The 15000-nt window shown below is 40.4% G+C and overlaps 1 protein-coding gene across 1 annotated transcript; it reads right to left on the bottom strand.

The window, feature by feature from the left end:
- Positions 1 to 3898: 3898 nt before the first annotated feature.
- Positions 3899 to 4322, bottom strand: LOC143278467 (histone H2B, gonadal). Its single transcript, XM_076583278.1, has one exon. It carries the CDS (start codon positions 4265 to 4267, stop codon positions 3899 to 3901), a length of 369 nt encoding a protein of 122 aa, XP_076439393.1. The 5' UTR covers positions 4268 to 4322.
- Between the last annotated feature and the right edge of the window lie 10678 nt (positions 4323 to 15000).

Below are 15000 nucleotides of genomic sequence, written 5' to 3'. Positions count from 1 at the left end.
GTCACTCACCAAACACAATATCTCAGCCCATAGCTGAGTCCAGTACACACACACATACACACACACACACACACGCACACACACACACACACACACACACACGCACACGCACGCACACATATACACACACGCACACACACACACACACACACACACACACACGCACACACACACACACCATGACAAAGTTTAGACCAAAAGATAAAAAAGCTACATATATAAAGCAAAATACATGCAAGCAAATAACCAGGACAGCGGCTTCGTTTTCGCACACACACCCCTAATCATCCTCCACACACACACACACACACACACACCCTGATCACCCTCAAGTTTCAAGTTTCAAGTTTTAATTATCCTTTCACTCCTATTGGAGTATGGAGGATTACAGCAAAATAATCTTTTCGTGCCCAGAACAAACATTTCCAAATACACAACAATGTCACATAAAAGTTGAGAAAACACAAATGTCTTTTAACTCCAAAAGTATAACTAGGCAACATTTGCAAATCTAATCATCTTACTTACAGCTAAAATGACTTTTTTGCCTCCTTTGAGCATATTACAAAAATTAAAAACTGATTTTGGAGACAAATATTTTTTGGAACATATCTATTTCGTAACTGATCATAATTGGGACGTTCCATTATAAAATGAAACTCATCCCCAATCACAGACATGTTACAAACCTTACAAAGCCGTAACACTCGTGGTATGCCTTTGTGTCTCCCTGTTTCTATTTCCAGCTGATAATTACTCCTTCGAAATCTGAAGAAGCTGATAACATAATTATCAGGCATTTGACATATATTTTTCTCTACCAAATCCACTTTTGAAATTTCGATAAAACAAACATTTACTACACACACACACACACCTAATCATCCTCCCCTCCACACACACACACACACACACACACACACCTAATCATCCTCCACACACACAGGTAGAAAGGTCAAGAGAATTCCAGACGGAAGGTGCTTGATACTGAAAAGCCATTTGACCAAATGTAGTGTTGTAAATATGGGTTTGCCCGAACGCATAGAAAATGAAAACAAAACACACACACAAAAAATAATAACTAAAAAAATAAAGAGCAGCAGACTGATGCCTGATCTTCACACAACCCCAACGCGGTGATCAGGCCTGGAAAGCCAACCCTGTGTCAGTGTAAAGCATTGACATAGAATAGAAGGGGAAAAAAGTCACGATCTGATTAAGTTAAGTGAAGTATAAAGGAATGCAAACAGTTCCCTGTGTTCCCAGGTGGTCACCTATCCAGGTACTTTATGGACCCGACGTTAATAAGAATAGTAATAATGATAATACTACTAATAATATTTATAATAACAAAAAATAAGATAATAATACCAATGATAACAATATTGATAATAATGAATCGGTGGTCTGACAACCGTTATTTTCAACAAAGTATGGCCGAATCCTGGACCGAAGGGACAGCATTTAATGCACAGCTACAAAGTTATGCCCCTTGAATAAATCAATATCTGTCGCACTGATGAGAGTGCAGTCAGGTAGAAAGGTCAATGTTGGGTCAGTTTTATAAACATTGTTTCACTCTTTGAATCAGATGGATGTGTTGAGTGACAGACAATAATTTCTTGATTTTATGTAAAAAGAACCAATTCCAACCTTAAACAAATCTGAGGTATATGTTTTAACATTTAAACACGGCATTTTTAAGTTGCATATGTGCAGTTACAATTTGAAATAGCTAATTCAATATTACATATGTGCAATTTAAGCTAAACACACACGCAAAGCCCAACCACCATGTGCACTTAAATAATTGTAACTAAAGTGGTAGTGGTGAAGACTATTTGGAATACCTTGCAGGGCGTTCTTGAGATCAGTGTCAATCTTTTGACAAATTTTACTTGGCAACTCACGTTCTGGGCTGGCAATGGAGTCCACTGCCGCCATAAGTTCTTGAGGGGAAACTCATAGGGTGATGTGTACTCCCTCTGCAGTGGGTATGGGGATAGTGCACATGACACTTACCTCCCTGATTTTTTTTTTTAGGGGCCACTCCTGCTGAAGTGGAGTTTCACAGCCCACTATCATTTTGTTCAGCCCCAGCAGCTGGATTGTCTGGGCCTTTCCTACAAGACCCTGCAGGAACCCTGCCATTCTGAATTGCAGGGCCCTGAGACTGCTGGTACCTGTTTTCTGGTCTTTAATGATGACGGGGTGGTCCAAGAAGACTGGTTTGGGTGCTAACCTATGTGTTCTGGGGTCTGGAAAGTTTAGTATTTTAGGGGGGAGGGTTGCTTGCTTAGGTGTTTTTTTCATTTGGGGTTCTGGTTTTCTGGGGGTGTCTCTCCAGGGTGTGGGTTCAGTGTTGGACTCTGAGCTGGAGTCCTTCAATAGTAGCTATGGAGAGGAGGGTGACACTCTCCTGGCTTTCCTCCCCACAACAACCATTGGTCTTTTTTCGACGATGTGCAGTTTGAGGACAAACTGAGCAGTCTTTTTCTGGGTCCCAGGGGGGCTTCCTCAGGTGGAGGGTGTTTTAGTTTCTCCATTTGAATCAGGTGTTAGATTATGTGAAGAAACTGAATAAATAAGTAGTATCAGAATAGTTTGAACATATGCACCTATGATGAAAAAAAAAAAAGTGGGGGGTGGGTATTTGTTTAAACGAGTAATAACTGAAAGCTTGGACATGCAATAAAAAATAAATAGATAAATAAATAAAAATAATAAATAAATAAATAAATAACATAAAATAAATAAATGAATTTTTTTAAAATAATAATAAAATATAAATAAATAAAGGGAGGGGGGTTGTTAGCCTAAATGATTAAGTAAAAGTAATAACGGGATGGCTTGAACATGCACGTATGATTTTCTTTCAGATGTCCTGGCTGATAAAATGGTCTAAACACGTCTGACCTGATTCGAAACTTGTCACCTGCCGCGATCTTTGTGAGCACGTGTTTACTCCAGATACTCCAGATACACACCACTGAGCTCTGTGCACACTCTTCCTCAGCTCACCACTGCTCAACTCAAAGTTTGGTGGTTTTCCACTCTTTTTCCTTTGCGGCACTACTTACACACATCACTGGGCACTCGTATACACACCACTGAACACTGAGCACACTTTCTCGGCTCACCACTGCTCAACTCAAAGTTTGGTGGTTTTCCACTCTTTTTTTGTTTTCCTCTCTCAGGAGGGAGATCATCTCCTGCCTGCCTCTCGCCGCAACGTAACGTTTACACTCCTGTCTGTCTTCTCTCTCTCTCCCCACGATCCTTGTCTCGACCATGTGCCCACGAAGCCCTTATATACTGGGTAGCAGGAGTAGAACGGTGGCGGTGCTTAACCAATCATCAAGCTTACGTCTCTTCATGGCCAATGAAATCTGCCCCACAGGGCAGTACTGGTACTGCTGCGACTGACACAGTAACTGACGACCAAGTGTGTGTGTGTGTGTGTGTGTGTGTGTGTGTGTGATAGCTATTTGTTATCTAATACTGCTACTGCTACTACTAGGGTGGGGGTTGTGGGTTCAGCGGTTGGGTGGTGGTGTGGGGAAGAGCGAATATAATCATGCATGCACACATAGTATTAACTGGTATACGTACATATCTATGTTCTATGTAAAAACATTTACTTTTCGTATCCTCTGGTGTATGTATGTATGTATGTATGTATATGTATCTGTGTGCATGCGAGGTCGTTGTTCTCTGTTTTTCTTTTCACGTTACACCCTCATTCATTATAAATTATTGGCTGACATTAAATAGATCGAGTTCGAGTTCAGTGGTAGATCTGATTTATGTTCAGCTCAGCTCTTAGTATCTTACTATAATTATTTATGACAACTGAGTCAACAAGATAGACCAGTCTCGCTTCGGAAGGAAGGCAGGTCTACTTGCTGCTGGTGTACTTGGTGACGGCCTTGGTACCCTCGCTGACAGCGTGTTTGGCCAGTTCACCAGGCAGCAGCAGACGCACAGCAGTCTGGATCTCGCGGCTGGTGATGGTGGAACGCTTGTTGTAGTGGGCCAGTCTGGAAGCTTCAGCGGCGATTCTCTCAAAGATATCGTTAACGAAGCTGTTCATGATGGACATGGCTTTGCTGCTGATACCAGTGTCAGGATGCACCTGCTTCAGCACCTTGTAGATGTAGATAGCATAACTTTCCTTCCTCTTCCTCTTGCGCTTCTTGTCTCCGGCACGGACGGCCTTAGCCTTGCCGGCTTTCTTGGCACCTTTGGAGCTGACTTTGGGTGGCATTGAACGAGTTGAACGTTGAACGAGTGACTGAATGCAGGGCGAATGAATGATGGTGTTTTACGTCCTCCGGCTTCCACGCCATGTAGGACATTGTTGTTTATTGTTGCTGTTGAAAAAAGAAAAAAAGAAAGAAGGGGGGATTAATAAATAATAAGGAATGTTTGATATGCGTGTATTAAGAGTTACGTCTACAATATCTATATTATTTTGTTTGTGCGCTCCGTGGCTGCTGTCCATGGGGAGAGGCCGGTAAAATATTTATTTTAAATCATTTAAAAATAGTTAAAATCTCAGGGCCACCTGATTAAAAACTGTTATGGGGGAAAATTTACGGAAGGGAAACAACAAAAATTTTCATATATACACAAGTACTCAACACTCACATGTAGAGAACCCATTCATGACCTGTGTTGTATGGATAAAAGCAAGGAATCTGTCTAATGTAAAATTAATTAGTGTAATAAGACAAATAATAATACATCATATTAGGCCGATTACTGTCGGGGTGGAGGGTGGGGGCAGAAATCGCGAGGAGTGATACCCCTTCGCTCCCTCACCGACCAAGAATTCATAATATGTATAGCATATATCTAGTGAGTACGACTTATGGACTATATGTTGTAAAATTGTATGTATAAAAAAGATCTATTTCATTTAAAATTAACCAATATAATAAGACAAGTGATAATTCATATTTTGTCCATTACTGTCTAAGAAGAGGGTGGGGGCAAAAGTCGCGAGGAGCGATACCCCTTCGCTCCCTCCCCTCCAACAAGGATTCATATATGTCTGACATATATATATATATATATATATATGTCAGACATACATGAATATATATGAATATATATATAGTGAGTACGGCTCAGTTTGCTGACACGGGTGGGGGCAGCGAGGAACTGCCCCTTCGCTCCCGCGGCGAGCAAGGATGAAGTCCGTGCGGGGGAAGAGGGGGAGGGAGAGGGGGAAAGAGACGAGGGAACGGGGGGAAGGGGGAATGGGGAGGCGGGGTGGGGCGGGCGGGAGGAGAAGGTGGGGGGCACAGGAGGGGGCGGTAGTTCGCCGTGTCGCCATCAGAACAGATAGCCTCTGTGTAAAGTATTTATGCTCTCTGCTAATTTAATGAGGGGTGTCCATTCTAGTGGGCCCCTCCTAGTTGTGTCGTGTGTGCATGCTAGTTTTTCTGATTCTAATGATAATCCCAACTCGGACAGCTGTGAGTGAATTTCAGTGCAGGGTTCGAAAAGATGTTTCATGTTCATGTACTGTCCGCAATTACATTTAATTTCATTGAAATTTGATTTGAGGCCATCTGTCCTGAAGCGAAAGATCAACTTTTGGATATGCAGGGGGACCTGGAGGAACAGACCGCCCCCGACACGCGAGCAGCGGCCACTCGGCCCAGCTCCGCCTCCCACTGTCTGCGGACTGCCCGTCTGGCCATAGACCTAGTCTCCAAAGCGGAGAGGCCGACATCCGCGACGTTGGCCGTCTGGCCCAGGCCGCCTGTTTGGCTGAACCATTACCAGGTATACCGAAATGTGAGGGGATCCAAATTAGTTTCAATGTTGTGCCTTTAATGGTGATTTGATGGTTCAGGAATAATATTTCTTTAATAATTTCATTTCTATTTAAAGTATTGTTTCTGATTGCTGAAATAGCTGATTTAGAGTCAGAGAGAATTGATACTGAGATATGGGGATTCTGCGTATCATTAATGCAAGTACATGCCATGCAAATGGCCCAGAGTTCTGCTGTAAAAATGGGTATATTATCATTTAGCTTATATTTATATGCATTTTTTAAAGCAGGGATGTAGAAAGAACTGCCTATGTGTGTGTGTTGTCTAGTTTAGAGCCGTTAGTGTAAATTTGAAGTGAGTGTGAAATAGAGTGGATTTTTTCTTTTGCTTTGTAACTGATGATGTTTGGTTGGTGTTTCTTCGATGTTTCTTCAAGAGTGGTGTCTACAATAGGTGTTCTAACATCCAAGAAGGCAAGGGGACAGAGGATGGTTTAATAATAAATTTTGTATCTGTGTTTGCGTCATTGAGTGTAGGTGTAACGTAGTCTGTAATTTGTGTTACTGCCTTGTATATTTGTGGTGTTTTTTCTTCATTTTTCGAGAATTAGTTGTACTGCTTTCTTCTCCATAAAGAGGTGAAAAGATAGCTTGTGTGGGATTTTTGGTCGCGAAGGTACGTATAGCATAGTTTGAGCAGATTAGTTTAACAGTGTAGGAGAGGGGCATCCAATCAATGTCCCGGTATATCTGAAGAGTGGTGGCATATTTGGGGAGGTCAAGGGCTAACTTGTTTCTATTCTTTCCAGCCGTAACAGCGACGGGGGAAGGGGGGATGCGGGGTGGGGGGGGGGGGGGGGCATTAAAGAACACCTCCTGCCCGTACAGGAGACGGGATCTTACAAGGGCCCTGACTGATTCAACTCGAATCTTGAGGTCAGTGGCCCGCTTCTCTGTGGATAATGTTTTGATAAAGTTGATGCATGAAGTGGATTTGCTTATGATGTAGCTGATGTGCACGTTCCAATTGAGGGTTTCAGTAAAGATGACTCCCAGGAATTTAACTTGTTTTGCTTGTTTGATAGTGTCATCATAAATATGCACATTGAGGTCTGTGTCCCTCTTTCTGCTGAAGATGATAAATACACATTTACCTGTTGAAAAGAAAAAGCCATTATAGAATAAATAGGTACTAAGTAAGTCTATATCATATTGAAAATCTTTTAAGGCTTTATCATATTTATTAGCTGTCCGTGACTTACAGGCCTCTGACCATATAACCATGTCATCAGCATATACTAGGGCAGAGCATTTTCTAAAATTTGATTTATTCATATCATACAGCATGATATTAAATAAAGTGGGGGCTATAATACTTCCCTGTGGGACGCCCATGTCGAGCCGATGTGTCCGTGAGATGGCGTTACCCACACGGACTCTTAGTGTTCTATAAATTAACAAGAGAGGCAAGGCCTTCTAGACTAACTTGATACACTTTTTTTTTAATCTAATCATTAAAATGTGTTCTGTATTTGTTATTATAAAGCTTCAGGTAAAAAAAATTAATAAATTAAAATAAAAAAAGCCCTGAAGGCAGATTCGAACCCCACGTGTTCCGGTAAGAAGAAACTGTCTTACCCATTACACTATCGGGGGCTCCTTAACTGACGTTCAAAAATTTGATATTTAAACATGCTTTTTTAAAGGGCGATAAATCGATTGCGGTATTGGCGGTGAGAACGCTGTTTAAATCATATTATTGTGGTGTATCTTAGGCATTAAAAAAAAATTTAAGGGCAATTAAGAATTCTGTTTAAGTCTGCGGTAAAGGAGACGTGGCTATCGCCGCAATCACATTGCAACATTTAGCCGTTTTCTCTGGATCTAGATATATGTACAAGTTTAGTTACACCCGCCGGGAATGTACAACACGGTCGATTCAATTTCTCTTTTATGTTCATTCTAGTTTTATAGTTTTAAAGTTGATATGAAAAATGAGTATTTGGTTAAACTAATAACATGTAGAGCCAAGTACAAGTACTTCTAAAGGACTTCATTTTGAGAAAAGTCAAGACGGGAAATGTTTACGTTTCATCAAGTGTATTAACTTTCATGGTTTATTATTTTTAACTGTGAATCTTAGTGATTTTGTTGATATTTTCATGGCAGTTTGGGGCATAATCCAGTAAGTGATGAGGCGTTCAAAGAACTTTCTCTGATAACTATTTAACGGTCTCCTTCTCCAACTTTCCATCACATGTTATCGTGTATTGTCGATTGAATATAGGATTGAACGAGCAGGTCAACTACTTGAAACAAAATGGCGTCCTTCGCGTTCGCAAGGAATATGAGCACGCGCTTTGAATATGTATAAATATGTGTACGCAATTTATTTTTGCCCATGACCGTCAGAGCTCAGCCAATAGATCTATAAAGTCCACTCGTAGTATTGATTTTAGTATTTTCCGAAAAAGACAACTTGGGCGAATGAACATAGTGAAAGCCCTGTACACTGAGAGTAAAACACACAAGCTTTTTATGGATTTAGTATAATTTCAAAATGTAATGTTTAAGATGAGAAAGATCAGTTTAAAGCAAATTAACCCCCCTAGCATTAATTACAGATTAATTTCCCTTTTTTACTAGCTGCAGCAAAGACATGCACCAGAAATATAACTTCCATGCTCAGCAAAAGCAGTTCCTGTTTGAACAAAAAATGATAAAAATGACTGCTCTTGATGCTGTGTCAGATTATCAGATCAAAGTACCAAGTTTAGAAAATAAAAAATTATAAATATAACAGTAAATTCAGTGTGCATATAATTTTGGCTTCTTTTTTTTTGTGCCCATCCAATAGGTGCAATATTGTTTTAGACAAGATGACTGGAAAAAAGTGAAATTTTCGTATTTTTATGCCGAATTTGGTGTCAACTAACAAAGTATTTGCAGAGAAAATGGGCAATGTTAAAAGTTTACCACAAACACACAGACAACCAAACACCAGGTTAAAACATAGACTGTTCACAATAGTGAGTCAAAAATTACTTAAATGTGTATATTCTACCATTCACACCCATTTCACTTAATTTGAATAATACCTTATTATGCCATAATGTGGGGAGAGGAAAGTGTGGGACACATGGAAATCAATAGATCGGGATGTTGCCGTCAGAACAGATAGCCTTTTTCTAGGGTGTTTATGAGTTCTACAAATTTAATGAGGGGTATCCACCCTAGTGGGCCCTTCCTGGTTGTTGTGACGTGTGTGCGTGTTAGTTTTGCTGATTCTAACAATAATCTTAATTCGGAAAAGTGTGAGTGAATTTCTGTGCAGGGATCAAAGAGATGTTTCATATTTAAATATTGTCCGCAATTACATTTGATTTGATAGAATTTGGATTTGATGCCATCTGTCCTGATGCGAAAGGTCAGTTTCTGTATGTGCAGTGGGACCCGGAGGAAGAGACCTCCTCTAACACGGGACGGGTCCCACCCGCGAACAGCGGCCACTCGGCCCAGTTCTGCCTCCCACTGGGTGCGGACTGCCCGTCTGATCATTGTTCTCGCCTCTGAAACCGAGAGGCCCACGTTCGAGACGTTGATTGTCCGGCCCATGGCCGCCTCCTTGGCGGCTCTATCTGCCAAATCGTTACCAGGTATATCTGAATGCGAGGGGATCCAGATTAGTTTTATTAAGGTACCTTTGGTAACGATTTGGTGATTTAGGAGTAATATTTCTTTAATTATTTCGTTTCTGTTTGATGTATTATTTTTAATTGCTGTTATAGCTGACTTGGAGTCGGAGAGGATCGCAACTGAGATGGGGGGGTTCTGCATGTCGTTGATGTATGTACAGGCCATACAAATGGCCCAGAGTTCTGCAGTGAAAATGGATATATTATCATTTAGCTTATATTTGTGTGTGACTTTTAGAGCGGGGATGGAGAAGGAGCTGCCAATATGTGTATTGTCTAGTTTGGAGCCATCAGTATAAATTTGAAGTGAATGTGCAATGGACTGGATTTTTTCTTTTGCTTTGTAGCTAATAATGTTTGGTTGGTATTTCTTTGATATTTCTTCGAGTGAAGTATCTACCGTAAGTGGTTCCAACATCCAAGAAGGAAGAGGAACAGAGAATGGTTTAGTAATGAGTTTTGTATTTATTTTTGCATCTTTAAGTGTAGGTGTAATGTAATCTGTGATTTGTGTGATTGTTCTGTATATCTGTGGTGTTTTTTCCTTAATTTTTTGAAAGTTGATGATATTGCTTTCATCTCCATAGAGAGGTGAGAAGATAGCTTGTGTAGGGTTTTCGGTCGCAAAAGTACGTATAGCATAGTTTGAACAATTTAATTTAATGGTATAGGGCAGGGGCATCCAGTCTATGTCCCGATAGATTTGTAAGGTAGTGGCATGTCTGGGGAGATCAAGGGCTACCTCAAGAGCCCTTATTTCAATTCGTTCCAGTCGTTGCATAGATGACGCAGGTGCGTTGAAAAAAACCTCCTGTCCATACAGGAGGCGTGACCTTACCAGGGCCCTAACTAAGTTTACACGGACCTTAAGGTCAGAGGCCCATTTTTCTTTAGATAATATTTTGATAAAATTAATGGCTGAGGTAGATTTACTTATCAGGTAATTAATGTGCGTGTTCCAGTTAAGAGTTTCAGTAAAAATGACGCCCAGAAATTTTACTTGTTTCGCCTGTTTTATGACGTCATCATAAATGTGTACACTAAAATCAGTGTCCCTTTTTCTGCTAAAAACCATAAATACACATTTACCTGTTGAGAAGAAAAAACCGTTATAAAATAAATAAGTGGTAAGTAGGTCTATATCATATTCAAAATCTTTTAAAGCTTTATCGTATTTGTTAACAGACCGTGACTTGTAGGCTTCTGACCATAAAACCATGTCATCAGCGTACACCAGTACAGAACATTTTCTAAAATTTAACTTATTCATATCATACAACATAATATTAAACAAGGTGGGAGCTATGATGCTTCCCTGTGGGACGCCCATGTCGAGCTTATATGTTCGTGAAAGGGCGTTACCCACCCGTACTCTGAGTGTTCAACTACTTAACAAGAGAGGGCAAGGCCTTCAAGACTCACTTGTGATACACTTGTTAAAAAATCTAATCATTAAAATGTGTTCTGTATTTGTTATTATAAAGCTTCGCGTTAAAAAGAAAGAAAAAAGTCCTAACCAGATTCGAATTAAGTCCCCTAGCATTAATTACAGAGTACTTTCCCTTCTTTACCATCTGCACCAAAACGTTTGCAAAATAAATAAAACTTCCATGCTTAGCGAAAGAAGTTCCTGCTTGAACAAAAAATGATAATAATGACTGCTCAGAATATCAGATCAAAGTGCCAAGTTTAGAGAATAACAAAAAATATAAATATAACAGTAAATGCAGTTTGTATATAATTAGGCTTCATTTTTTATTTTTTGTGCCCATCCCAGAGGTGCAATATTGTTTTAAACAAGATGACTGGAAAGAACTGAATTTTTCCTATTTTTATGTCTAATTTGATGTCAACTGACAAAGTATTTGCGGAGAAAATGTCAATGTTAAAGTTTACCACAGACACACAGTGGCAAGTGAACACTGGATTAAAACATACTCACTTTGTTTACACACGTGAGTCAAAAATTGCTTTATAAAATCGTACATTCTGCCATTTATCCCTATGTTTCCCAATTTGAATATTAATTTGTTGTAGGCACCTTTGATATAAAAAAAAAAGTAGCAAAGACTTTTTCGGCAAGGGCTTTCTTTATATTACTATTTAAACTAACTAAATGATTAGCACAGCTCCTGCCTGCTCTAAAGTCTGCCTGGAAAGATGGAATGTGATTTTTATCTAAAAAATACTGTAGTCTATTCTTAATTCTTTCAAAAATTTTTCCTAGGTGAGGTGTGAGAGAGATGGGGCGGTAAGAGTCTGGGGACCCTTTGGGTTTCCCTGGCTTATGGACGCCCACTACCATGGCGTCCCTCCAGGCCTGTGGTATGACCCCCTCCGTCCAACATCTCTCATGGAATCTAAATAGGGCATCTGTCATATTGGGGGGAAGCCTTCCTAACATTTTGTAAGAAATGGGATCGGTGCCAGTTGCTTTGTTTATGTTTCTTATGCTGTTTAAAGTTTCTGTTAATTCTTTTTTGGTCAATGGAGCGTTATATATGGAATTGCAGGGAGGGGGGTCGGGGACGAGTCCCTTGGACCTCCTCCTCTCCTGTTCCCTCTGGCCCAGGGACGCGGTCTGGCTGGCCCTTGCAAGTTTTTTCCTCATCATTTGTTGCCTTGATTTTTCTTTCAGTGCTTGCGCTTTGGTTGTAGCACTGGGTTTTTTTCTTTAAAACTGGGGGGTGCAGACTTAAGGCCCTCTCTCCCCAAGTCACGCTCGTCCCAGCTGCCCACTTTACAGCCTGAGCGTAGTGTTTATCTTGGAAACAACCAGTATACAACATGGGGGAGTCAACACTGAGGAGAGTGACAACACGACCTCTTTCGGTCCATTCATGTTGGGCACTCACTCTCATACCCATGCACACAAAAGAAAGAGGAAAGTTAAGAATCAAAAGTCTAAATAAACTTCAAGAAATGAGATATATACAAAATATTAAGAAAGGTACTCCCCTGGTGCTGAAGAAGGCAAGACCGGGCCGCCCGCACCGGAGACAGGAGGCGCAAGGGAGCGAGGATGAAAGCCGCCGCCGACAGGGTTGACTAAGTGCAGAGAAGCGAAAGGGGGGTCGGAAGGCAATCCAGCCACCAAGCCACCAGCAGCAAGCAGATCAGCCAACCGTGGAAAGGCTAATGCTGTCCAAAAATACGGGTGAGCAGATATCACGCTCTGTTGCAGTGGTCAAGCCACAGAACGAATGATGAATGAATGCAGGGCGTGAGGCACAAGCTGTTTATATATTGGTCATCGGGAAGGCGGAGCTGCGCTGGGGCAGAGTGGGCGGGGCTGGTGCGGAGCGGAGTGGGCGGAGCCTATGTATCATTATCTGTAGAACACACCTTCTTTTCTTGGTTTTACAGCAGCAGCAGCTCCTCGACACATGGAACACAATACAGACTGACTGGCTGCTGTGGATACACACACACACACACACACACACACACACTGATAGAAGCGGAACTAAAACATACTCGGACATTGTGTTCAGTGTGCCTTTCCACCACTTTTTTCACGAGCTAAGTTTTATGATTGTGCCGTACATCATTGGTTCTTGCAGTGTGTGGTGAACATGCACATGAACACATGATTATACCCCCTCAACCCCCAACCCCCTCCTCTCTCTCTTGTGTTCCAATGTCATGTATATTGTTATTTATTGGTCCTGATGAAATATATGTGTAATTATGTATCTATCTATCTATCTATCTGTCTATCTCTCTCTCTCTCTCTCTCTCTCTCTCTCTCTCTCTCTCTCTCTCTCTCTCTATATATATATATATATATATATATATATATATATATATATATATATATATATATACGTGTATGTACACACACACACACACACACACACACACACACACATTGCATGCACAATATAATGATAATAATAATATCATATATTGTACTTATATGGTGTAAACTCCCCGTATAATGGGCTCTAAGTGCCTCACATGAGACAACACATATGTACAACAGTACATCACATCACAAGAGCAGGTGAGGACATAGAAAAGAAAAAACAAAATTTATGTACACCAATACAGAATGACGAAGGGAACGAAAAGTGTGTTGGGGGAAGTTGGGGAATTTACTCATTTTCACGCTGAAAAATATAAACCTACTGTAATCATGGAAGGTGTAAAATTCATTGAGTTTGACCTGCCAATTGCAGAGACGGAATCTCCGTCTTTCGTAACAGAGGCATACACTTTGTTAGAAAAATCAGCATGGGGTCGATTTCATAACCAATGGAAGGAAAAGTTTTTAAAATGCAAAGGGACATTATTCCCCGAGAATATCATCAAAGAGAAGATACCGAATCCATCAGCTTGCTATACAAGATTAATAACCTCTACTTTCTTCCGTATAAAACTTGATGCGCTGATGACAAAGTTTAGTAAAAATGTTACATGGTAAGCAGTTCAATTTGCATCAGGGTTTGTTTTACTGTCAGCACCTTCTTGCCCAAGTATTTCAAAGATAATAACTATTCTGCAGATGATTTTTGGAAAGTCATTTCTGACGAGGTTCTTATGGTCGAACTTTCAATGGCGTTAGTTCATAGCCCTATTTCTACATTACCTTAATGCACTTCAGAATTGTGTTAATGGTTTATGACTATTATTATCATTATTGAATTGTTACTGTTAAATGTAATTGCATGTTAGTTATGCATTTTTGGTAGTTTTTTTTACCTTTTCTGTTTTCCTCCTCCTCCCCCACTTTTTTTTTTAATTGTCTTATGTCACTGATAATGAAAAGACAGTAAACCAAAGAAAGAACACACACACACACACACACAAAGAAACACATGCACGCTCACACTCACAAACACACATAATAAACATAAAGCACACAGAGCTTCAGGAACATGCACTATAGCAAAATGTTTCAATAAACTATAATAAACTCTCACTGAGACACACATACGCGCGTGCAGACACATACGTAAATGTCTCTCAAACGCACAAAAAACATTCATAGAATGGGTGAAAAACTATTTTTGAACTGTGATGGACAGACAGAGAAAGAGTGCACCCACCCGTGTGCGCGTGTGTGTGTGTGTGTGTGTGTGTGTGCGTGCGTGTGTTTCTTAGAGAGAATGAGATATATCGATTTTTTTTTACTGTAAAAGAATGTTAGATAAAGACTAGACGCAGTCGTGGGAAAACAAAACATCATAAAAAAAAAAGAATGTAAAAGGATACTATTTAAAACGGACCGCTCGGTGGGTGGATGTGGGTGTGGGTCTGTGTTCCTTCTCATCTGTCAGTCTAAACTGTGTGATAATGAATGAATAGATAGAAGTCGTCATTTACCGTGACAGATTTTGGTAAGAGAAGAAACAGAGGCTAAGGGGTGGGGGGGGGGGAGGTATCCCATCTTTATTATTTATTTTATTGATTTATTTATTTTTACCGCACACACAATGACGTTGTTTTCAGTGTCTTTTGTGAGGCCTCCAAACTCCAATTTTCCCCCTCTTTCTGCCCCCCCCGCCCCCCACC

This window comes from Babylonia areolata, unplaced genomic scaffold (genome assembly GCF_041734735.1).
Source record: "Babylonia areolata isolate BAREFJ2019XMU unplaced genomic scaffold, ASM4173473v1 tig00009149_1, whole genome shotgun sequence".
In the NCBI taxonomy this organism is placed as follows: Eukaryota; Metazoa; Mollusca; class Gastropoda; order Neogastropoda; family Buccinidae; genus Babylonia; species Babylonia areolata.
Note: the sequence above shows the minus strand (reverse complement) of the source record. Positions and strands in the feature narration are given on the sequence as shown.